This window comes from Cervus elaphus, chromosome 25 (genome assembly GCF_910594005.1).
Source record: "Cervus elaphus chromosome 25, mCerEla1.1, whole genome shotgun sequence".
NCBI lineage: Eukaryota > Metazoa > Chordata > Mammalia > Artiodactyla > Cervidae > Cervus > Cervus elaphus.
The window spans coordinates 38,130,492-38,155,534 of NC_057839.1; the positions used below are offsets into that span (position 1 = coordinate 38,130,492).

Here is a 25,043-nt window from a genome sequence, read left to right on the forward strand (position 1 = left end):
AAGCAGAAGGCAAAGGAGAAAAGGAAAGATATACCCATCTGAATGAAGAGTTCCAAAGAACAGCAAGGAGAGATAAGGAAGCCTTCCTCAGCGATCAATGCAAAATAGAGGAAAACAATAGAATGGGAAAGACTAGAGATCTCTTCAAAAAAATTAGAGATTTTTTTGAAGGGAACATTTCATGCAAAGATGGGCACAATAAAGGACATAAATGGTATGGACCTAACAGAAGCAAATGATATTAAGAAGAGGTGGCAAGAATACACAGAAGAACTATACAAAAATGATCTTCATGACCCAGATAACCAGGATGGTGTGATCACTCACCTAGAGCCAGACATCCTAGAATGCGCAGTCAAGTGGGTCTTAGGAAGCATCACCACAAACAAAGCTAGTGGAGGTGATGGAATTCCAGTTAAGCCATCTCAGATCCTAAGAGATGATTCTGTGAAAGTGCTGCACTCAATATGCCAGCAAATTTGGAAAACTCAGCAGTGGCCACAGGACTGAAAAAGGTCAGTTTTCATTCCAATCCCTAAGAAAGGCAATCCCAAAGAATGCTCAAACTACTGCACAATTGCACTCATCTCACATGCTAGCAAAGTAATGCTCAAAATTCTCCGAGACAGGCTTCAACAGTATGTGAACCGAGAACCTCCAGATGTTCATGCTGGATTTAGAAAAGGCAGAAGAACCAGAGATCAAATTGCCAACATCTACTGGATCATCAAAAAAGCAAGAGGGTTCCAGAAAAACATCTACTTCTGCTTTATTGACTATGCCAAAGCCTTTGTGTGAATCACAACAAACTGTGGGAAATTCTTAAAGACATGGGAATACCAGACCACATGACCTGCCTCCTAAGAAATCTATATGCAGGTCAAGAAGCAACAGTTAGAACTGGACATGGAACAACAAACTGGTTTAAACTGGGAAAGGAGTACGTCAAGGCTGTATACTGTCACCCTGATTATTTAACTTATATGCAGAGTACATCATGCGAAAAGACGGGCTGGATAAAGCACAAGCTGGAACCAAGATTGCCAGGAGAAATATCAATAACTTCAGATATGCAGATGACACCACCCTTAGGGCAGAAAGCAAAAAAGAACTAAAGAGCCTCTTGATGAAAATGAAAGAGGAAACTTTAAAAGCTGGCTTAAAACTCAACATTCAGAAAATTAAGATCATGGCATCCAGTCCTATCACTTCATGGCAAACAGATGAGGAAACAATGAAAACAGTGACAGACTTAATTTTCTTTGGCTCCAAAATCACTGCAGACGGTGATTGCAGCCATGAAATTAAAAGACGCTTGCCCCTTGGAAGAAAAGCTATGACCAAACTAGATAGCATATTAAAAAGCAGAGACATTACTTTGCCATTGAAAGTCTGTTAGTCAAAGCTATGGTTTTTCCAGCAGACATGTATAGATGTGAGAGCTGGACTATCAAGAAAGCTGAGCACTGAAGAACTGATGCTTTTGAACTGTGGTGTTGGAGAAGACTCTTGAGAGTCCCTTGGACTGCAAGGAGATCAAACCAGTCAATCCTAAAGGAAATCAGTCCTGAATATTCATTAGGACTAATGCTGAAGCTGAAACTCCAATACTTTGGCCACCTGATGCAAAGGGCTGACTCATTTGAAAAGACCTTGATGCTGGGAAAGATTAAAGGCAGGAGGAGAAGGGGATGACAGAGGATGAGATGGTTGGATGGCGTCATGGACTCAATGGACATGAGTTTGAGCAGGCTCCAGGAGTTGGTGATGGACAGGGAAGCCTGGTGTGCTGCAGTACACAGGTTGCAAAGAGTTGGACATAAATGAGTGACTGAACTGAACTGAGTACACTATTAGCAATAATAATAAGTAAAGCTACACAACACTGATCATATGCGGGGGTCTTTGGTATTTGAGAAATACAGTTATTCTAATTCTCACAACTCTATAATGCAGTGCTATTATTATCACAATTACCCTATTTTTTTAGATGTAAAAACACCATCTTAGGAGATCAAGTGCTCAGACTGGTCTGAGCTCACATCACTGATGAGGAATGGAGCTAGGTTTTGAACCCTGGGTGTCTGGTTTCAGAGTCTGTGTTCTTGTCAGATGTGTAGTCACACCCCCACCACCTCACTGGCTCTGCCTTGGAGCTGTGTTCTGATCTACCTTCTATAGCAATGTGAACAAAGGTATGGGTCGGCAGGGAGGCATGGGGCGGGTGGGCAGTTCTCTAAGTGACACTAGTTATTAGCTCACTCCCCTGTGAAGGCCCCTACTATTATCAATCCCATTTCCAGTTGAGGAACTGCAAGGCTAAGGAACTGCCCAGGGGGAAGCTTGGGTGTTAATCCAGGTAAACTGGCACCAGAGTCCATGTGATTAACCACTGTGCTGGTGCTTTTGTCTCCAGGACAGGAAGGAAGCAGTAACCCCGTTCACACGAGTCATCAGGAGGGGATGTCCTTCTTACCTCTGCCATTCCCTCCACTGCCTTCTGCTTATCCACCTGTAAGATGCCGTTTTTGGCTGTGCGGGACACGTGCAGCTCATGCCAGTGGCCCAGGGTGAGGGGCTCTTCGCTCCTATTGAAGTAAGGAAACTGAACACGGGTTAGCATCACCGGCATCCACAGATAATGTCCACCAATCTGGCTCTGATGAAATGTGCCAACCTGCAGCACCTCGTCCTGTTCAGCAAGAGAAGAACCTCATTCCTCCTTGTTAAACACAGCAGGGCTAGCTCCATTTATTGGACTCCTTCATGGGAGGAGTATCTCACTTATCATTTTACTTATTCCTTATCACAAGTATGAAATGGGGGTGGGATCAGTCTGGTTTTCAAGATGAGGGGGTTACATTGGGGGTAAAATATGATCAGAGTTGCATGAAATCTTTGAAGAAGAGAAAACTATATAGGCTATGATGTAAAGCAGATTCCTTGATGTAATGATGTCTGTAGCATCCTTTGAAATGCATAAAAAATAAGATGGATGGATGGGGGGATATAAGAATGAACAGACACATGATAAAGTAAATACAGCAGAATGCTAACTGTAGACAGTAGGTGGTGGGTCTAAGGTTTACTGCAGAGTTCTTTGCTATTTGTTTAAAGTGTCTCATAACAAAATATTTGGGAGGCAGATTCCACGTTGTCTGATATTGTGAAAATAATTAAAAGTACTTTAAAAATGCAATTATTAATTCAATATGGAAGCACTTGAAGTTTAAATGATACTGGTAAGATTTTTACATGTTACATTTTACAGTGAGGTGTGTAAGAAGAGTACAATTATTGCATTTGTGTTTCTAAAGATGTATATGTAGTTCCTGGCCTTCCCTGAACCTCCCAATTATTCTGTGGTCCTGGATCATCTTTAGAAACCCACCAGGAATACCAATGGGCACAATTACTGAAAGGTCTCCACCCCCTCACTTGATTTTTCGCTCTGGCAAATGCTTTTGCCATTTGTCCTTAGCAATTAGAATTTAATCACCTTGGCTCAATCAATATGCAATAAAGATCTCGTTCAGCAGCCCATCTCCATAATAACTAACAGCATCTGAGCCTGTTCTTGTCCTGTAGAGGTCATTCCCTGTCGATACACTGCCTCCCTCAGCACAGGGATATCGACCGCTGCCATCATGAGCTCATTTCAGTTGCCTTGATTTTTGAATCAAGTTCATCATAAATTAGACCACCTCATCCTCTGCCTAAAGTTAAAATGATGTGGCAACTCCACGGCTTCCTGTAGTTCAGGCTTTCACTGAATTGTCTTAATGAAGCAGGAAGTCTTGGAAATGGTTTTCAAAATAAACATTTTCCAAAGGGCCATCTGAAACATTAACCGTGATGGGTGTTGTCAGTTACATTGCAGAGGGGTGGCCCAGGGGAGCAGATGATGGTTACTCTGAGTTCTTGCCTCCTTTTCATCACACCTAATGCTAAAGATTTTTTTTTCCAGGCACCTTTCCTGACAAGCAGGGAAGGAATAATTTATGTTTAAAAAAAAAATTAAAAACACCTCATCAAAAATAGGCACCAAATTATGAAAGGGAGAAATGCTGGATTTCTAAGGTTCCACGTGTCTGTGACCCCGCAGCTAGAGCTGCTGCTGCAGATGTGTGCAGAGGGCAGGGGGCAATTTGTTCAGGAGGAGGGCTGATGGTCCACAACCTTCTCCAGCCCCTTCCAGTCATTCCTTATCCAGGAAGAAGCCATTTGAAAGTACAAGGTGATATTCAAGGTGTCTTCTTCCTTTCTTGACTTGACAAATTGTTCTGAGTGAGTTATTTAGGCTGTTTTGCATAATCATATGTAAATTGAATCAATTAAATACCCACCAAAGTTGTCTTGAGACACAGGATGTTCTTGCATAACCAGAGACACAAAAATATTTGTCCATTCCCCAAGGTGGGAGGTGTCACTGATGTGTAGGAGTTCAACCTTAAGGACAAGAATGAACTGTACTTTTAAAAGAACTGTTGAAACCTAAGGCAGTAAGCACTTTCCATTAGCCAGGAAAAACGATCAGCAATTAAGGGCAATGCAGAGCTTCCCTTGTGGCTCAGCTGGTAAAGAATCTGCCTGCAATGTGGGCCTGAGTTCAATCTCTGGATTGGGAAGATCCCCTGGAGAAGAAAAGGGCTACCCACTCCAGTATTCTGGCATAGAGAATTCCATGGACTGTATAGTCCATGGGGTCGCAAAGAGTCAGGCACAACTGAGCAACTTTCACTTTCACTTCATGATTGTAACATTTCACAAAGAGCTCTTTCTAGAGATGACAGTCTAGCAACATGAATTGTGATTGAATACAGCCCACGATTTCCTTTAAAACAACAACAAAGACTAACCAATTTCCTGCTGCAGGGCACTGTTGAACACAACACCCTAGTGAGTTTCAAAGGAGGAGATTTCTTGAAATGTAGGAACAAGAAGCATGTGTGCATTAGATCAGCAGGCCTCTGGCTAGAAGGTAAAAACTCCCATGGGAGGAACACAGTTAGAAGAGGGAAACATAAACAAATAAGAAAAACACCTGCACCTCCAACTGCAGGCTCTGAGGGATTCACAGAGATGCTGCCACATTCTATGGGAACAATCGATCTGCTGAGTTGATGAACAGTACAAACTAGGTAACAGAGGGAAAGTTTTAATAACCCAGAACCAAGTCCACAGACACTAGCAAGCCCTTTAGAAGCACTTAGTTACTCCATGCCACTGAAATCAGTCATCACACAGCCTTTTTGACCACACTGGTCAGGGAAGGGTCCTTGCAATCACTGGTGATTCTCTGTCAGCTTCTTTATATGAAGAATGGTAAGAGCCATGCTAAATAACTAGTTGCCATCAAAGAAATAATGCAAGAGGAAAGTTACAATTTAAAGTGAGACCACCCCAATCGATTGAAAACCGATCAGTGATATTTAAGGTGACATCATGTCACACCATGATTATGTGACAGTTATGCACTTATTCGAATGTGAGAATGTATAATGTAATGCCAGTGTGTTCATTCAAGGCTGGTGAGGAAGTTGGTGTCCCTTTGAAATCCTCTTAATCTAATGGAAATGACTTGGTAAGCTTCTGCCAATAGAACATTTGTGGGAAATAGGGCAGATGAATAATGATTTAATGTTTCAAAGTGAATGTGGCTGTGATGCACTCCATTTCCAATGGCCAAAGAGAAAAAAAAAAAATGTGAGGCCACCAAGGACGTTTCTGTTCATTACATTTCTACTGCATGCATGCTATGTCACTTCAGTCTTGTCTGCTCTCTGCAACCCCATGGACTGTAGCCCACCAAGCTCCTCTGTCCATGGGATTTCCCAGGCAAGAATACTAGAGTGGGTTGTCATTTCCTTCTCCAGGGGACCTTCCTGATCCAGGGATCGGACCTGTGTTTCTTAAGTCTTGTGCATTGGCAGGCAGGTTCTTTAGCACTAGCTCCACCTGGTAAATCCCTACTTTTTCAACTAGTTGTTATGTATTTGCCAAGTGCTCACCAAGTGATGCTCTGAGCAAGGTACTGATTGACAATTTATGAAGTTTCTGCTGATTGTGTTGCATGATCTCAGGTGGAGAGGACGACGGTTTACCCCCATCTGAGACCAGCCCATTTTCCACAGTTCGAAGCAGAGATTCGCTACCTGCTAGGTAGTTATTTGCCCACTCCAGTACTCTTGCCTGGAAAATCCCATGGATGGAGGAGCCTGGTAGGCTATAGTCCATGGGGTCGCTAAGAGTCAGACATGACTGAGTGACTTCACTTTCACTTTTCACTTTCATGCATTGGAGAAGGAAATGGCAACCCACTCCAGTGTTCTTGCCTGGAGAATCCCAGGGACAGAGGGACCTGGTGGGCTGCTGTCTATGGGGTCACACAGAGTTGGACACGACTGAAGCGACTTAGCAGCAGCAGCAGCAGGTAGTTATTTGAGAAAAGGAAACCTTGCCCCCAGGAAAGCATGATCTCTAGGAAGCACATCATCTGTATTAATCAGGACAGGTTTCAGAAAAGACAACTGTATACAGAAGACAGGAAGACAGTCAACTGGTTGAAGACAAATCTTTCTTCAAAGTGACTATTGAAGGGAGGAGAGCCCCTGACAGCCTCAGCCCTTACCTGAGAACACCAGTCCCAGAACCACAGTCAAAGCGGAACTCCACGTGGCCCCCTGCCATGTTGATGGACAGGAAGTCTTTGCTGCCCGTGTCATAACTGTACAGGAGCACGCCATCTTCCGAATCCGGCCGAAATGTGATCTCAAATTCCATGAAGGAAAGGTAATGCCGGGGCTCCAGCGGCCAGGGGGTTGCGGCGTAGGACCTCAGAGACTCTCTGAACTGAGGAACGGTCAAGGTGAAAGCTGAAAAAGCAAGTGCGTGGTTTAGAAACTCCTTCGTGCTGGAACTAGCCATCTTCTTTGCCTCCTGGGTATAGAATTCAAGGATATTTCTCAGCTGCTCTGAAGAGAAGTGGGTGGTGTAGCTGAGCTCTGGCCAGTGGAATGTGGTGGGGGGGATAGTACACAGCATTCCAGGTCTGGCCCCTAGAGCTTCCTTCCATCCTCCACTCGCTCTCTCTTCCTCACCTACTGGCTGGATGTGGGAATCAATGGAGGGTTCTAAGATCCTAGCGGGCCACTAGAAGGCATCCCTGAATGACTGTGTGGAACAGAGCCACCCCTCTCCCACTGACCTGCAGCGATGTGAGCAAGGACCAAACTTCAGTATGTGAGGCTACAGACATACGAAGATGGAATAGAACAGCTATTCCTTACTCTGACTCACAACACCCTCTTCGAGGTGACAAGAGATTTGAAATTATACAGTGTTAATAAAAAAAACTTTTCTCTAGGATGATGGTGTCTTAGGGCCAAATCTGAATCACTGGTAGAAAAGATAAAGCTTTTTCATCCCTGCTTGATTTTTTGCAAAATCTTTTAAAAAATTTCATTATTGTGTGTATTTGTCGGTGCATGTGTGTTTGCATGTATGTATACATATATATGTATATATATTAATAATCAATACAGTGTTGAGATGTAGAATAATTCAGCAGAACAGTACAAAGAAAAAGAAACATCACAGAGTTAATGTTTCTGTGTATGGCTTTCCAGCATTTTCTCCCAACTGTCAGATATTCTAAGGAGCCTGAGCTGTGAAATACTTCAAATTCTGACACAAACCACACACATATAGGCTTTTCAGAGTTATTTGAGGGCCAAGAGGAGCTCACCAAAGCATCGGCCCAGGAACATCATAAAATGAACTTGTCTTTTGGCCAGTTTGCCACTTTGACATCTAAAGACACTTCCACCTGGTTTGAAAAAAGATTCTCCCATCCCTCCCAACAAAGCAACGTCAATCCCATAAAAATATGTGGAACCTTGCTAAATATGCATTAATGAAAAATTATACCAACAGGAATTAACAACGGAGACAGAAATTGCCATCAATTTGCATCTTTCTCACCATCTTCACAGTGTCGACCTCGAAAGCCCAGGGGACAGAGGCAAATGTAGGAATCGGCTTTGCTCGCCGTGCAGGTGCCACCATTGATGCACGAGGCTTCATCACAGATTCCGCTGCTGCACTCCCCTAAACACAGAACGGGAATTACAAAGCTGATTCATCAAGTGAACCTGTCCGAGACTGACCAGGCCCACTGCTTGCGATTCTGAACAAATAACAGCTCATGCCCTTCTCCTGTTGATCAGCTCCTCTGCACAACTGCACACTAGCTTTCAGGAGATGTGGACCCTTCCCTTCATTTTAATCTGATTTCGGTTTATTCTTTATGAGAAGCTACACAGATGCCTTAAAACAGGGTGGACACAGTAAATCAAACAATAAACTACAGGGCAATTTTATGAACCCTGACAGGGATGACGGAGCTGTTTCTGCTGTAATTCACCTCACTGTTGTTCCCACAAGAGTGTTTCCATGCCTCCAATGTCAGCAGAGGCTTTATGTTAAAAAGCCTTCTCATTTATGTGGCCTCAATTACCTTAAGTGCTGCCCGCTTTGTTGGCTGAACGCAGAGGTGGGCAAGATAAGCACAGAGGGAGGTAAGGAGCCTTGTCAAAGCTTATTAACTGCCTGGGTTGTCAACTCCTCTGACAGGAGCAGAGAGGGAGCGGGGGTTAGCAGGGGGTTCCAGAATCCTTATTTCTCAGCCCCAAGTTACAGTCTCATGAGGGACAGGAAGGTGACCAGAAGTAAAAAGTGCTGAAAGCTTCAACATCAGATGGCTTAGTTCTCTCTACAAATACACATTGGAGACACCCATAAAAGGTACTCTTGGTCATTTTCAAGTGTAGTCAGCCAGATGAAATGAAAACAAGCTAACTTCCTGGGTTGCTTTTCTTCTGCTTCTCTGCTCTTCCTTTTCTCCTTGTGTATAAGAAACAAATTAGGCAGATGGGTCACAACCTGGCCCAAAACAACACAGGTTGAGTCTGAAGCACGTTTTCTCAGGATGGAAGAAAAGAGGGGCATCAACTCATCTTCTCAGCAAGATGAGTCTCTTATCCTTTTCTCATCAGTCATCTGTGTTGATCGAACTGATCCAGTCTTTTCTTCTCCCAAAGCCTCCTCAGGAGGAGGGGGAAGGGCTTGGCCCACTGTGTACCCAGGAGAGGAGACCGACTTCAGGACCTGATAACACAGTTTCATTTCAGCCCTTCCAGATGGCGCGCCTCTCTAGCCGGGTGGGAATTCCAGCTGGGGGTGGGGGGCACTGCAAGTTCATGCAAAGAAGTGACCGCTGGTGTTTTTCTTCAGCCATAGCCCTGAGAACTTCGCCAGCATCCACAGAGAGGCTCACTTGGCTTTAGGGAGCCAAACTCTCACAGGTCGTCTGGTTCCACCCGTCTCCTTGGGCCGGAGTCTTTCTCAGAGTGCCGGTGTCACAGGAGGAAGTGGGGTCCTTGGTTTATCTTAGATATACATGGGAACAATTATTTCACACATTTGCTTTGTAACTATTTTTTATGGGTGGGAGGTGACAGGGAGGGGGCTCGAAAGCCAGCCGGAGATGTTTACTTGATGAAAGCAGTGTTTCAGCAAGACCGTGCTGGCAATGGTATGCATGATGGATTGTGAGTGATGAGGGTGGGGAAGAGGAGAAATGCCCTCAGGGAGGTAAACCACAGCTGGAGAGGCTGATGGCAGAGGAAACGAAGAGAAAGGGAACAATCAAAGAGCCACAGGGCAAGGAGGAGTAGCCAGTTCATTCTGAGAGGCTGAAGGTGGAGGAAGACTCCAGCGTAAACCCCAAGGCTTCTAGCTTGGAAGATGGAAAGGAGAGAGGCAAGAGGGAAAAAAATAGGGAGGCTGGGAACAGGACCGGGCTTCCAAGGAGCGGAGGAGAAGCTGTCTTTTGTTCAGTTTAAACATGAGGTGATGGTGGAAGTGTCTGCTGCTGGACACCAGGGCAGGAAGATATCTTGCACACAGGTGAGGGCTGGCGGGACAGCAACAACTTGGGGGTGAACCTGACACCAGGAACAGATGGGCTCCTTGACAGAGGACAGGATGGAAGGGACCCTGGAACTCCCAGCACCAAGGAAGGGAGAGGAGCCAGCAGAGAAGACAAAGTGAGACGAGACAAAGGACCCAGAGGATCCAGACAAGGTGGGTTCCCAGAAGCTCAGGGAGGTATCATTGCCGGTATTTCAAAATCTCACTGATGCTCATCACTCCTTTGAAAGCATGGTAGGTATTGCACCCACCGTTGAAGAATCATGTCTTTAATGCTTTAATAAAGAATCGTATAGGGATTTGCCTGGTGGTTCAGTGGTTAAGAATCCATCTGCCAATCCAGGGGACACGGGTTTGATCCCTGGTCTGGGAATATCCCACATGCCAGGGAGCAACGAAGTCCATGACCCACAACTACTGAGCCCGTGCATCCTGGAGCCTGTGCTCCGCAACAAGAGAAGCCACCGCAATGAGAAGGCGTGTACTACAACTAGACAGTTGCCCCCATTCACCGCAACTAGAGAAAGCTCGCGCATAGCAACCAAGACCCAGCGCAGCCAAAAATAAATCGATTTTAAAATCTCTTTAAAAGTGCTCATTAAGAAAAGAAACATACAGCACTATAATAGCAAAACTTATTATATAGTTTTATTTCAATATAAAATTGTTTCTTATCAGGCATACTGTTTTCTGCATTTGAAAACATCCTTCTGAGAAGAGTTCCATGGACTTTACCAGACTGCCAAAGGGGTCATGGCACACAGAAGGTTAAGTAACCTTGGGTTATTGAGAAGTAACAATCCTGGCAGCAAGGTCCCAGGAATATAGGGAAGGGGGGTGTGCAGTGCGGAGATGAACAGGTTACTGTTAGAACTCTCAACTCTGAGAGCATGAGGAAGGAGCTGCAAGACCACGTGTATAGGCACCAACACATAAAATAACTGACACTGACACCTACTATCCACCGGCTGTTGTGTGGGTTTATGCAAGATAATGAAGTGAGGGGCAGGAGAGAGATGAGGTATTCGTGGAGGAAAGAGAGGGTGGGATGGAGTACACTAAGCAGACGTGGACAGTGGGCAGCCTCCCTGCCCCTCGTCTCCCACCCAGCCCAACAATGAGGCTTGTCTATTTCCTCTCCTAAAGCTCTGACGAGTCTGCCATTCCTCTTACCCTCGATCAAAACCCATCATCTCCAATCTGAACTACTGTACAACCTCCCAGCTGGTCTACATGCACCCCCAGGAAGGAAGACCCCTTCCGATAAGCTGTCTGTAGTCAGAGGGATCTTTCTAAAACACAAACTAGATCATGAGACCCACACCCCCACAAACACATTCCCACTGGGACAACCATTTCCTCAGCCTGGAACGCACTTCCCTCTCATCTCTGTTTTCTACCTCCTACTTTTGCTTGAGATATCAACTTCATATTACATCCTCAGAAATGCTTTTCTTGACCCCCACCCCATAAATCCCCCTATAATACATTAGCATTGTGCTTTCCCTTTGTAACACTGACTCCAAATTGTAATTTTACATGTCTCAAGTGATGATTATTTGATTAATTTGGTCCCTCCTCACGGCAGGTACAGGCTTCCCAGGTGGTGCTAGTGGTAAAGAACCTGCCTGCCAGTGCAGGAAACATTAGAGAAATGGGTTTGATCCCTGGGTCGGGAACATCTGGAGGAGGAAATGGCAACCCACTCCAGTTTTCTTGCCTGGAGGATCCCATGGACAGAGGAGCCTGGCAGGCTACAGTCCCTGGGGTTACAGAGTTGGCCACAACTGAAGCAACTCAGCATGCATACACACACACACACACACACACACACACATGCATGGCAACTACAGGAGGAATGAGCTGGGATCCTGTCTTGTTCAATCCTTTATCCTAAGCACCTACAGCTGTGACCAGCACTAAGCAGGAGCTTAAGTATTTATTGAGTGGAAAAAAGAGTAAGAGGGTGATAAACCATAGTGTGACCCATGGCCCCTGCAGACTTCACGAATCTCAAATAATTTGGGGAGGTGCCTGCATGACACAGCAGGGTGTGGGGATTCAAGATGGGATTGGAAAAAGTGAGTGGTGGTGGTTTAGGTTGGAGATTTTGGGTGGAAATAATAAAAGAAAACACTGGGCCAAAGTTTGCAAAATTTTGCTGAGATTGCTGACTATTCTAAAATGTGAGGTCAGAGAGAGTCCACTAACTGGAAAAAATTTAATGACGGCAATGAGGCAGGACGGGTTGAGTAATGAAAGGCCCCTTAGAAATGGCTTTAGTGGGGGGGGCGGGGGAGGTGGGAGAGAGAAAACATTGAGGTTGAAGACATCAAGGCCAAGTTAGACATCGGAGGGAGGAGCCATGACTTGCAACTGTCCTCACCCTCTTCCGGAAGTCTGCATCTCCACCGGAAATTACCGCTGTTTACAAGAGCCCAGTCTCCACTGTGCTGAGACCACATTAACTTATAGGAACTTGGATTTCAACAGAACACACTCAAAGGGAAGCAAATAGGGAGGGTGAGAAAGGATAGCTAGCCCTGTTCTATCACAGAGAAAAAAAATGGGAAGAAATGAAATAAGGTCATGTGACCAATGCCTGCCATTAAGATTCATATAATAATAAGCCCATAAATCACTGCAGATGGTGATTGCAGCCATGAAATTAAAAGACCCTTACTCTTGGAAGGAAAGTTATGACCAACCTAGACAACATATTAAAAAGCAGAGACATTACTTTGCCAACAAAGGTCCATCTAGTCAAGGCTATGGTTTTTCCAGTGGTCATGTATGGATGTGAGAGTTGGACTGTGAAGAAAGCTGAGTGCCGAAAAATTGATGCTTTTGAACTGTGGTGTTGGAGAAGACTCTTTAGAGTCCCTTGGACTGCAAGGAGATCCAACCAGTCCATCCTGAAGGAGATCAGTCTGGGTGTTCATTGGAAGGACTGATGATGAAGCTGAAACTCCAATACTTTGGTTACCTCATGCAAAGAGTGGACTCATTGGAAAAGACCCTGATGCTGGGAGGGATTGGTGGCAGGAGGAGAAGGGGACGACAGAGGATGAGATGGCTGGATGGCATCACCGACTAATGGACATGAGTTTGAGTAATCTCCAAGAGTTGGTGATGGACAGGGAGGCCTGGCGTGCTGTGATTCATGGGGTCACAAAGAGTTGGACACAACTGAGCGACTGAACTGAACTGATGCCCAGGGAGCCCTGGTGGCTCAGATGGTAAAGCGCCTGACCACAATGCGGGAGACCCGGGTTCTATCCCCGGGTCGGGAAGATCCCCTGGAGAAGAAAATGGCAACCCACTCCAGTACTCTTGCCTAGAAAATTCCATGGATGGAGGAGCCTGTTGGGCTACAGTTCATGGGGTCGCAAAGAGTCGGATATGACTGAGCAACTTTTCACTTCACTTCACTTTTCACACGCCCAGGGAGCCCAGAGCCCACAAGGTGGACCCTCCTGCCTTATCCACTCAATGGAGAGGTTGGTATTGTAGAATTTAAAACACTGTCAGGAATTAGCCCTTGCTCAAATTTGCAACTTCTTAACTTCTTGTCAGAGGTTTCTGCAGCCCTGAGATTGCCAGACCTGTCCTTCAGGGCTATTTCCCTGATAGTTCAATGAAGAAAGAAGTAACAACTTATACGCTGTGATTATTGTTATTAATAAACTGAAGCCACATTATTATTAATAATAATAATATTAACAACAGGAAACTTTTACAACATATTTGCGATGTGCGAGGCTTTATTCTAAGTACTGTATATGCACCATGACTCATCTAGACAAGACACTCTTATAAAGGCAGTTACTGTTTATAGATGGGGCAAAAGTATTAGTTTCTCAGTTGGAGGAAGTAACATAGGGAATAACAAGAGGAGAGTAATCTTTTTCTTTCAAGTAAACTCTGTTGTTTGTAGTATCGGTGGTATCAACTTTGCGACCCCATGGACTGTAGCCCGCCAGGCTCCTCTGTCCACGGATTCTCTAGGCAAGAATACTGGAGTGGGTAGCCGTTCCCTTCCCCAGAGTATCTTTCCAACCCAGGAATCAAACCCGGGTCTCCTATATTGCAGGCAGACTCTTTACCATCTGAGCCACCAGGGAATCCCAAAGATGGGCTACTGAGTCCCGAACCAGTCAACTATCTGGATTTGATCTACTAAATCCAGGCAACCTACCTTCAGAGTTCAGACCCTTCTACACCACAGGAGACGTCTGATGGGCCTGCTGGTTCCTACATTACCACAGTGGGTGCCTTTATAATCGTTCTAGTTATTACTGTTGACTGTTTGCTTGACTAGATCAATTGAGGGGAAAAGTAACATAGGGAATAACAAGAAGTAAGTAATCTTTTCCTTTCAAGTAAACATGATTGTTTGTATTTTTAACAATAGTATCATCTTTCAGTTCAGTTCAGTTCAGTCACTCAGTCATGTCCAACTTTTTGCGACCCCATGAATCACAGCACGCCAGGCCTCCCTGTCCATCACAAACTCTTGGAGATTACTCAAACTCATGTCCATTAGTCGGTGATGCCATCCAGCCATCTCATCCTCTGTCGTCCCCTTCTCCTCCCGCCCCCAATCCCTCCCAGCATCAGGGTCTTTTCCAATGAGTCCACTCTTCGCATGAGGTGGCCAAAGTATTGGAGTTTCACCTTCAGCATCAGTCCTTCCAATGAACACCCAGGACTGATCTCCTTGAGGATGGACTGGTTGGATCTCCTTGCAGTCCAAGGGACTCTCAAGAGTCTTCTCCAACGCCGCAGTTCAAAAGCATCAATTTTTCGGCACTCAGCTTTCTTCACAGTCCAACTCTCACATCCATACATGACCACTGGAAAAACCATAGCCTTGACTAGATGGACCTTTGTTGGCAAAGTAATGTCTCTGCTTTTTAATATGCTATCTAGGTTGGTCATAACTTTCCTTCCAAGGAGTAAGCATCTTTTAATTTCACTATCACCTTTAGGAGTAAGAAAAGTAGAAGGAAGCAATTTGAAGCCAATTCAGGAGGCTTTGATGTGGCAGATGTGGTTAAGAGGGCAGACACTGAGCCAGAATTACTGAGGTCACCATCAGCTTTACCATTTACTAGCTGTGTGACCTTAGGCAAGTTACTTAACTGTTCTGAAGCACCAGCTCTCATCTGTAAACATTGAGGCTAATCATAGCACCTACTGTAGGAATTTTGAGGTTGTTACACTCAGTCACGTCCAACTCTTTGCAACCCCATGGACTATAGCACACCAGGCTTCCCTGTCCTTCACCATCTCCCAGAGTTGCTCAAACTCATGTCCATTGAGTCAGTGATGCCATCCAACCATTTCATCCTCTGTCATCCCTTTCTCTTCCTGCCTTCAGTCTTTCTCAGCATCAGGGTCTTCTCTAATGAGTGAGCTCTTCCCATCAGGTGGCCAAAGTATTGGAGCTTCAGCTTTAGCATCAGTCCTTCCAATGAATATTCAGGACTGATTTCCTTTAGGATTGACTGGTTTGATCTCCTTGCTGTCCAGGGACTCTCAAGAGTCTTCTCCAACACCACAGTTCCAAAGCATCAATTCTTTGGCACTCAGCCTTCTTTATGGTCCAACTCTCATATCTGTAGATGACTACTGGAAAAACCATAGCTTTGATTATATGGACTTGTGTTGGCAAATTAATGTCTCTCCTTTTTAATATGCTGTCAAGGTTTGTCACAGCTTTTATTTTGAGGAGAATAAAGTTATTCCAAATGGTGGGTATAAGTAGCAGGTGCTCAGCTAATCAGCTATAAAACAAGGAAACAAAATAAACCAACTATACCTGGAGTTATGAGTACCAAACAGCTCAGATCCAGGAATGGAGAGACGGTGGAATAGGATCATACGTGGAGAAGTGTGTGTGCGTGCGCACTTAGGGGCTCAGTCATGTCCAACTCTTTGTGACTGACCCCAGGGACTGCAGCCTGCCAGGCTCCTCTATCTGTGGAATTCTCCAGGAAAGAATACTAGAGTGGGTTGCCAAGCCCTCCTCCAGGGGATCTTCCCAACCCAGGGATCGAATCCAGGTCTCCTGCACTGCAGGCAGATGCTTTACCCACTGAGCCACCAGGGAAGCCCATGTGGTAAAGCAAAGGCAGCCAAATGTGACAGTAGAGCCTAGGTTGCAGGTATGTGGTATTCATCATGCATTCTTTCAGAAGAACATCTTCAAGATGGAGAACAGAGAGACCCAAGAAAAGGACTTGCCATATCTTGCCACGACAATGTCATATGAGGATATGATGCTCAGAGTTGTGGCCCATCTTGGGATTATGAGTGAAAAACAAGAGAACCCCAGAGACACCAACCCAGAGATCTGACATTACTGAGTCACTAAGAGGGATTGAACCATGTCCTCCCCAAGTTCATAGGTTGAAGCCCTAACTCCCAATGGGACTGTATTTGGAGATACCACCTTTTGGAAGGTAATTAAGGTTTAACTGAAGTCATGTGAGTGAGCCCTACTCCAATCTGACTGGTGTCCTTATCAGAAGAGGGAGAGACATGGGGAGTCTGGCAGAGATGAAAGGCCACACGAGGACACCATGAGAAGATAGCCATCAACGAGCCAAGGAGAGAGGCCTCAGGAGAAACCAAACCTGCCAGTGTACTGATCCTGAATTTCCAGCCTCCCGAACTGTGCGAAAATGAATTTCTGCTGTCTAAATCGCCTAGTCTGTGGTATTTTGTTACGGTGGCCCTAACTGACTAAAACAGTCACTGAATTAACCAACCTTAAAATTATCTATCAGCTGCCTTCAGTTATGGAATAAATGTCCTTATTGCTTTAAAAGCAATCTTAGGTTTTTCAACAAATGGTTCTGGAACAACTGGGCAATCACACACACAAAAAATGAATCTAGACACAGACCTTACAAACTTGACAAAAATTAACTCAAAATGGATCACAGACCTAAATGTAAACATTAAGCTATAAAACTCATAGAGGATAACATAGGTGAAAACCTAGATGTCCTTGGGTAAGGTGATGACTTTTTAGATATAACACCAAAGGCACAATCTGTGAAAGAAATAATTGATAAGATAAACTTCATTAAAACTAAAAACTTCTTCTCTCTGAAAGACAATGTCAGGGACTGAGAAGACAAACCAGACTGGAAGAAAATACTTGCAAAAAACACATCTGATGAAGAACTGTATCCAAAACATATAAAGAACTCTTAAAACTCACTAATAAGAAAATAAACAACCCAATTAAAAATGGACCAAACATTGAAATGTATACAAATAATAATACTGGAGAGAGTGTGGAGAAAAGGAAATCCTCCTTCACTACTGACAGGAATGCAAATTGGTGCAGTTACTGTGGAAAACAGTACAGACGTTCTTCAAAAAACTGAAAATGGAGCTACCATATGATTGAGTAATCCCACTCTTGGGCATATATCTGGACAAAACTATAATTCAAAAAGATACATGCATTCCTCTGTTCATAGCAGCACCATTTACGAAAGCTAAGACATAGAAACAACCAAAATGTCCAATGGCAGATGAATAGATAAAGAAGATGTGGTATGTATATATATAAGTAGTATGTATATACTACTTAGTCATAAAAAGGATGAAGTTCTGTCATCTGAAGCAACATGGATGGACCTAGAGATTATCATACTAAGTGAAGTAAGTCAGACAGAGAAAAACAAATACCATATGATATCACTCATATGTGGATTCTAAGATACAAACCAATGAACTTATCTAGAAAACAGAAACAGATTCACAGACATAGAGAACAGACTTGTGGTTGTCAAGGAGGAGAGGGGTGGGAGAGGGATGGATTGGGAGTTTGGGATTAACAAATGCAAATTATTGTATATATGTATAGTGAAATCACTTTGCTGCACACCAGAAACACTCTGATGGGGGATGTTGATATTGGGGGAAGGGGATATACATGTGTGGGGACAGAGGGCATATAGGAAATATCTGCACCTTCCTGTCAATTTTGCTGTGAACCTTAAACTACTCAATCAAGTCTTAATTTAAAAAAAAGAAAATAGAAAAAAACCCCACAAACCTAGTTCTGCCCTCTTTTGGGTAAATTCTTAAACTTTTACAAGCCCCAGTGCCTTCTTGTATAAAATGAATGTAGTAATAATTTCTACTTCCTAGAGTCAGTGTGAGGGGTAAATGAGAGGGCTATAATAATGCGTTTGGTACAGTGGTCAAAATTAGAATGTGACCACTTCTTTTAGAAGCAGAGAGTATACAAAAGATCTTTCCACATTATTGCACTGGTTTTTCCACTGGACTGGATGAAGAAGGGTAGAAGGGCTCAATTGTCATTGCCTCATCAGATGGGACCAGACTGCATTTCTTGAAGAAGGCCAAGATGGCAGCAAGGCACAGCCAAGGGTTTGGTGCACCCTTGGTCTTATTTACCACGTCTTGGTGTTCAGATTCAAGGTCATCATGTCCGCAGAGCACCAACCTCACTTCTCAGCTCACCTCCCTTCTGAAGCTCTGTATTAACCACCCTCGACCCAAACCAGAAAAGCAATCCACCGGAGCATACCACCCACTTTCAACCACTTACCCACATCGGCCCCGCTGAGAGCTCTCCCCAGTGGCCAGGGCCTCAAGTCCACTCTCTTCCCATTAACAGTGAGTGACTGCACACAGCCTTGAAAGCCTCGGTTTGTCCCTGTTGCTCTCACCAACCAGTAAGCACTGGGAGCTCCACCAAGATAGAGAGGTGTCCGGAAGGTAATTTTACTGTATTGGCCCTTTAAGAAAGATGGAAACCATAACTCACTAAACAAAGTCAAAAGCTAAAACACACCAGATGAGGGACATGATTAAGATGCAATTTAGTGTCAGTATGATGATCTCTAGGTCCATCCATGTTGCTGCAGATGACAGAACTTCATTCATTTTATGGCTGAGTAGTATTCCATACGACTACATGGATTATACAGTCCATGGAATTCTCCAGGCCAGAATACTGGAGTGGATAGCCTTTCCCTTCTCCAGGGGATCTTCCTAACCAAGGGATTGAGCCCAGGTCTCTAGCACTGAAGGCAGATTCTTTACCAGCAGAGCCAACAGGGAAGCTATATATTACCACATCTTCTTTATCCATTCATCATATATATATGAATGTATATGGATACCCATATATCCAATTTATGAATATTTTTCCACCCATATTTATCTTTAAGTCATTGTCCTACTGGAAAATTAAACCCACAGTTAGCATTGGGAACTCAGAGAGCTGTGTTTTGAGAAGGGATGACTTTGGAATGCCTCGAAGGGAAAGGAAGGTCAGTCTAAGCCGGAGTAAGCCAACAGGCAGTGTACTGTGCTGGGCATCCAAAACAAACTTTCTCTTTCCAGTCCTGACACCAATTTACTGTGTATCTTGGATGGGCCATAGGACTATTCTGTGTCTCCAAAGGTGATAATACTAATTTTGTGTATATGTGGGCTAACGTTTACCCTTTTACTATCCCGGTCACCTTTATACTAGATCCTGCAAGAGGCATTTGTGAGAGAGAGGGAAATTGCCAAGACTGACTGAGTTGCAAAATATTTTGAAATTTGCTCATGGATACGTTTTTTTTTAAAGTCTTATTACAGCTCAGTAGGGACATTTCCAATCTTAGACTAAACCACAATCTGGATTGTAGGTTTTGAGGTTATAAAATACAGAGTTGAACATGAAGAGGGACAAAATTAAGGTGCTCGTGGTTATTTGTTTTTTATTGCAGATATATCTCATTTGTTTGGATTAAAGGATCTAGAGAAGGGCTGGGTAAAGGCATGCTGCCAGTAGTTATAAAATTTCCAGAATGTAAGTCACTGAAAAGTAATCTTCACCCTTTATACTTTTGTTAACAATAAGTAAAACATCTAATGATTGCTTTATCTTTTCTAATGAATAGATAAGAATCATTTATAAATAGTATATTAAATGTGAGCTAGGCAGCTTTGACATATTTACAGTGGATTTTAAGGGTTAATTATTTACATTTTTTGTTAGGTGAATTGAGTGTCTGGTTGACTTATTTCATCAAGATCCTCAGGATTTACTTCTTTTGGATCCCATCCTGATCTCATCCCATCCTCTGACCCCATTCCCTGATCCAGGACCACAGCAGGAGTCCAACAGCTAAATCCTTTTCTTCTTTTCTGGAGCATTAAGTGCACCATAGGGGTGAATAGCTCCTCTGAGGCTCCCTTCACAACAACCCAGACAATAGCCTTTGAGCCTAGCCTTTATCTTCCTCTAATGAGGGTTACCTTTGGGTCTCTGAAGCCTGTATTGCCTGCCTATGGAAAGAACTGGTGGTACTAGAATTTGCGTTCCCTCAGCACAGCTCTTAACAGGTTTTAATGGGTGATTAAGTGTGAAAGTCCAACTCTGTTGCTTTGGGTTAGCACTTACACTCCAGAGCTCCCCTGTAGGATCAGGCTAATGCCAGATCCTGGTAAACTTTGCCTTAGATCTCATTCTTACTGACTTCTGTCCCTCCCTTGTTCATTTTAATCCCTTCTATCACAGGTTTCCTATGGGATTCCTTTCTTAGTGAATCATTTGCATAGACTCATCAACTGAGGTATGTTCTGGGGGAACCCTAACTTAAAACGGATCACTATCTCTCAAGACAGTTTCTTAAACACTCTACACTTGCAGTCTGACTTATACAACTTGCTTAGCAAATCCTGGTAGTAGAGAGGCAGATGTTACCCTGAGTATCCACAAAACTATATACCTTTTGTAATTAATTATTATATTCAATAAATCATATCCTCTGAAGGCAATTCTATTTGAGGACTAGAATCACCGTTGTGCATGCTCAGTCATGTCTGACTGACTGTGACCCCATGGACTATGGCCCGCCAAGCTCCTCTGTCCATGGAACTTTCCAGGCAAGAATACTGGAGTGGGCTGCCATTTCCTACTCCAGAGGATCTTCCCAACTGTTAGAGCACTGCAAACTATATACACAGGCATCAGAATAGAATAGGATTATCACCTCAATTTTTCTAGATGCTATGCCTTTATTAATGTAACCTATAATTTCTTTAGCATGTTGTTATCATATGGCCCTATTTATTAACCTTCATTGAATTCCCTTGTTTTAAACTACATGATACTTATACTTGTGTTTCTTCTGTTACAGCTTCTCCACCTTGTATTCAGGTTAGTACTTTGAACCCAAGCTCAAAGCTTCTTTATTTCTATCAAATTTAATTTTAACCATAGTAGGCCCATTGTTCTGGCATTTATTAAGTCGGCAGTGCATTTATCCTCTCTTTCCCTTCCTTAGAAATATATGTATATCTGTATAATGATCTTCTTGGATTCACATTCACTACATTTGTATTCTTGTTCCTTTGGAACCACTGGGATCCAAATGATGAGGTTTATTTTTTCTATTATTATATTTTTTTTAGCAGCAAGTCATGACCCTTTATACAACTTGTCTTGTCAGCAAAGAATATGAAGAGTCTAGGAAGGAGAAAGCTACACACATATACACAAAGGCTTTCTTGCTACTTTTTTCCTCAGAGAATACAAACACCTGCCTGATTATAATTACAGACTTGGTTCCTTGGCAGGTTGCTAATCCAAACTATTTATTCTAAACACAGTCCTAAAATTGCTCAGAGCATGACAAATATGTGAATACCTAGGTGATGTGCTGAGTAGCCCAGCAGTTGAATTGTTTTACCACTTCCTATAATCATGGCCCCAAAAAAGGTGGATGAATGGATTATGCCTGCATATTGAACCAAGTGAACCTTTCGGGATGATTTTCTACAGCCACAGGATTGCAACACCTCTGCCTTAAAAGCAAGCTTTATGTTTGGCTCTAATAATATGGCTTCAATTCTTCCAATAGGGGCCTTCCTCCGCCTCTGGCTTTGATGTCCTTGTAGAAAAAGAACATGTCCTCAGGTACAAGGCCTCCCGCATGTCCCAGTGCACCCAGGGCCATGATGTCGGCCAGTCCCGACGTGTCGGTCATATTCAGTCATATTCAGTGAATGAGTCCCCCTCCTTGGTAGATGTGGGAAGGACATGAGCCCTGAAAGCCCACCTTCAATGGAAAAGCTGGCAGGGGCACATCAGAGCTGGGTTGCCTGTGTATACCATGCAAAACAGTCCATCTGCCAGCTCTCTGCAGCGGGACCCTCCTGGAGTGCTGGGCAGAGGCCGGGAGTGCGGCGCACACTCACCTGGGACTGGCCTGTCACCGGCGTGCCATTGTTCAGCTGCAGCAGTCCGTTCAGCCCATCTCTGTAGAGCGTAACAGTATGCCAGCCCCCGAGTTTGATTTTGGTCTCACTTACAATGATGGCGACCCCAGTTCCACAGTTAAACCTGTGGGGGAAGAAAAGAAAAGGAAAACTCTTAGATCAAAGTGCAAGTGAAAGTTGCTCAGTCGTGTCCAACTCTTTGCGACCCCATGGACTACACAGTCCATGGAATTCTCCAGGCCAGAATACCGGAGTGGGTAGCCGTTATCTTCTTCAGGGGATCTTCCCAACTCAGGGAATGAACCCAGATCTCCCACATTTCAGGCAGATTCTCTACCAGCTGAGCTACCAGGAAAGCTCACTATTGTGTTCAGACTCAGTGGACATCACTTCCAGGGCAGTAATAGCTTCCCTGAGAGCCAGTCTGTTCAGAGTTAGGCTTATGGATATCAATGGCTGTTTAAATCCACATACAGAAAACTTCTTTAGGAAGACACCTCTTCCCTACGACTACCTCAGTCTTGTTGTCTTAATCTGCCCATAGAACCTTTCAACGTGGGGCCTCCTTTAACCCGACTTTCTCTGTAGCTTAGAGAATCCTGGGCAGCTAAGATCCTCTCTCTCCTTCTCAGAGATGGCCGGATACCAAACGTGGTTTCAAGGTGAGGAGAATTAGAGCTTGAGTCACTCTGCATCCAGGGATTTCTCTGGGGACTTCCCACAACTCCCAAATGACAGCCTCAGTGATATTAATAAAATGTTGGGAAAAAAAACCCAAAGACAAGTCTTCACACTTATTTTGGCAAGCTGGGCAGCAGTGCCATCTGTGTTCAGCTGGGCCTGAGTGCAGGTGTGGTTTCCATGGGAAGCTGCGGCTCAGAGCGGGTGTGGGTGGAGAATGAGCATTCTCAGACAGTTGCATTATTCTTGTTTTTTTTTTCCCAACCTCCGTATGTCCTGGGGTGCCCTCCGGTCACTATGCCTGACATCTAGAACCCTGACCCCATCCAGCCAAGCTCTAAGCAGCCACCATAGCACCACCCCCTTGGGTCCCGAGGCTGTCAGAGGGGGACACTGGCCATGACACGTAGTGCTGTCCTTTTCAGGATGCGCACTAACTGCAGCCTGCTTCTCACGGCTTCCCTTTGTCTCCTGATCCTCAGTAGACAGGAATGGGCTGGAGAGGCATTGCAGAACTGGTTCACCTAGAGGGGGTGATCTCAGAATCAACAGTAGGAGTTGCAGAGATGGACAGCTGCTACTAGCAAATAACCAGCAGGGCTAGCGGAAGTCCTTCAGATCCTCCAAGCGTTAGAGCTCACGAGGTTAGGGACCACTGCCCTGCATCCTACTAGCTGAACTCAATCTCCCATCAACTGATGCATTTAGCAAAGGATGCAGGGGGCAGGGGGCATTTTCTACCCCATGTGGAATGCTTCATAGACAGTATTACCTGTCTAAACCAAAAGTAATTTTTGTGCTGAAATGATCAAAAAACAACAAAGGTTGGTGCTTACTGAGTGCTTGCTGTGGTTCAGGCACTGCTCTAAGTTCTCTTGTGTATTAATGCGTTTAATCCTCACAGTAACGCTGGGAGGTAACACAGAGTTGGAGAGGTTAAGTCACTTGTGGAAGGTCAGGTCGCCAGGGAATGTTACCATGGGGATCTTGACCAGTAAGCCATGGAGAAGCACTTGGCTGACCTCACCAAATAGTCCTATGTACACCTCTGTGAGGATGATTAAAACACTCGCACATCCACAGAACTCCGCCTCCAGAAAACCACACAGAAACCAAAGGTGGGTGGCTTCCAAGATGCAATGGGACACAAAGGATCAGGGCAGAGGAGGTAAGTCAAACAGTCCATCCCAGTCTGGAGGAAAGATGAGGATACGGTCTGAGTCTCTAGGAACCTCCAGGAGGCTGTGGGCTCCTCTCTGGGCTCCGCGGCTGTCAGCTGAATCTACTGCAGGGGACAAGAAGGTCCCAGCCTTCTTCCCATTGCACCCACCAGATTTGCTCTTGAGTGAATGAATGATTACAAGGTTCCAGATTCAAATTTCAGAGGTTACCCTGCAATCTTGATACTCCAGTATTTAGTAGACTGGTCCAGGCTCCATAATACACACAGTTCCTTTATTTATCCTATAAATCGAGTATAGGTTTTGTTCACAGTACAGAAAGGAAAACATATTGTAGGGTAGTATTAAACATTCCAGGGGGTTTTGCCAGGAATTACCTGAACTGGAGAGAGCGCCGGATGACAGCCAGGGACATGAAATCCCCCCTCCCATGCTCATTCTCCCCGCAGTAGAGCAGTAAGCCGTCCTCCGCCTCTGCCTGTTATACAAACAAAAGCCACATGAACAACAAGCATCTCCTCTTCCACAGAGGGCCACCCAGAAACACTCACGGATACGAAACTTGAGCATCTCCACTGAGGTCCTATTTATAAGCATGCATGACTCCAATTAATTCCCAGGTACATAGTTCTAGTTCATTTTCAATAAACAGGGGGCAGGGATATAAACAGTGTGTGAGGAATTGGCAGTGACATGAGAGGAAGGCAGCCCCATATCTGACCCACTCTTTACTCTTCCTGGATCCACCAGCAGAGCCTCAGGAGACTGTGTGTGCAGAGACGGTGGTCCCACAGGGGCTGCTCTCATCCTCATCAAATTCTATTCTTGCCAAAGGGCATTCCAGTTTTTCCTTTTCTTTTTTTTAACTTCCCAAGCAAATTTGCATCTTTCCTTGCATTAGGAGAACATGACAATACA

General features: G+C 44.4%; 1 protein-coding gene across 1 annotated transcript in view; it reads right to left on the bottom strand.

Moving 5' to 3' along the window:
* The window catches only part of EGFLAM (EGF like, fibronectin type III and laminin G domains), a 190,843-nt gene that overhangs the window by 32,217 nt on the left and 133,583 nt on the right, over positions 1 to 25,043 (bottom strand). Inside the window, exons 11-16 of the mRNA XM_043887626.1 lie at positions 24,503 to 24,603; positions 22,243 to 22,387; positions 18,593 to 18,782; positions 7,984 to 8,109; positions 6,632 to 6,875; positions 2,477 to 2,588 (exon numbers count right to left, since the gene is read on the bottom strand). Coding sequence (XP_043743561.1) covers positions 2,477 to 2,588; positions 6,632 to 6,875; positions 7,984 to 8,109; positions 18,593 to 18,782; positions 22,243 to 22,387; positions 24,503 to 24,603 — 918 coding nt within the window. The remainder of the gene's footprint in view (positions 1 to 2,476; positions 2,589 to 6,631; positions 6,876 to 7,983; positions 8,110 to 18,592; positions 18,783 to 22,242; positions 22,388 to 24,502; positions 24,604 to 25,043) is intronic.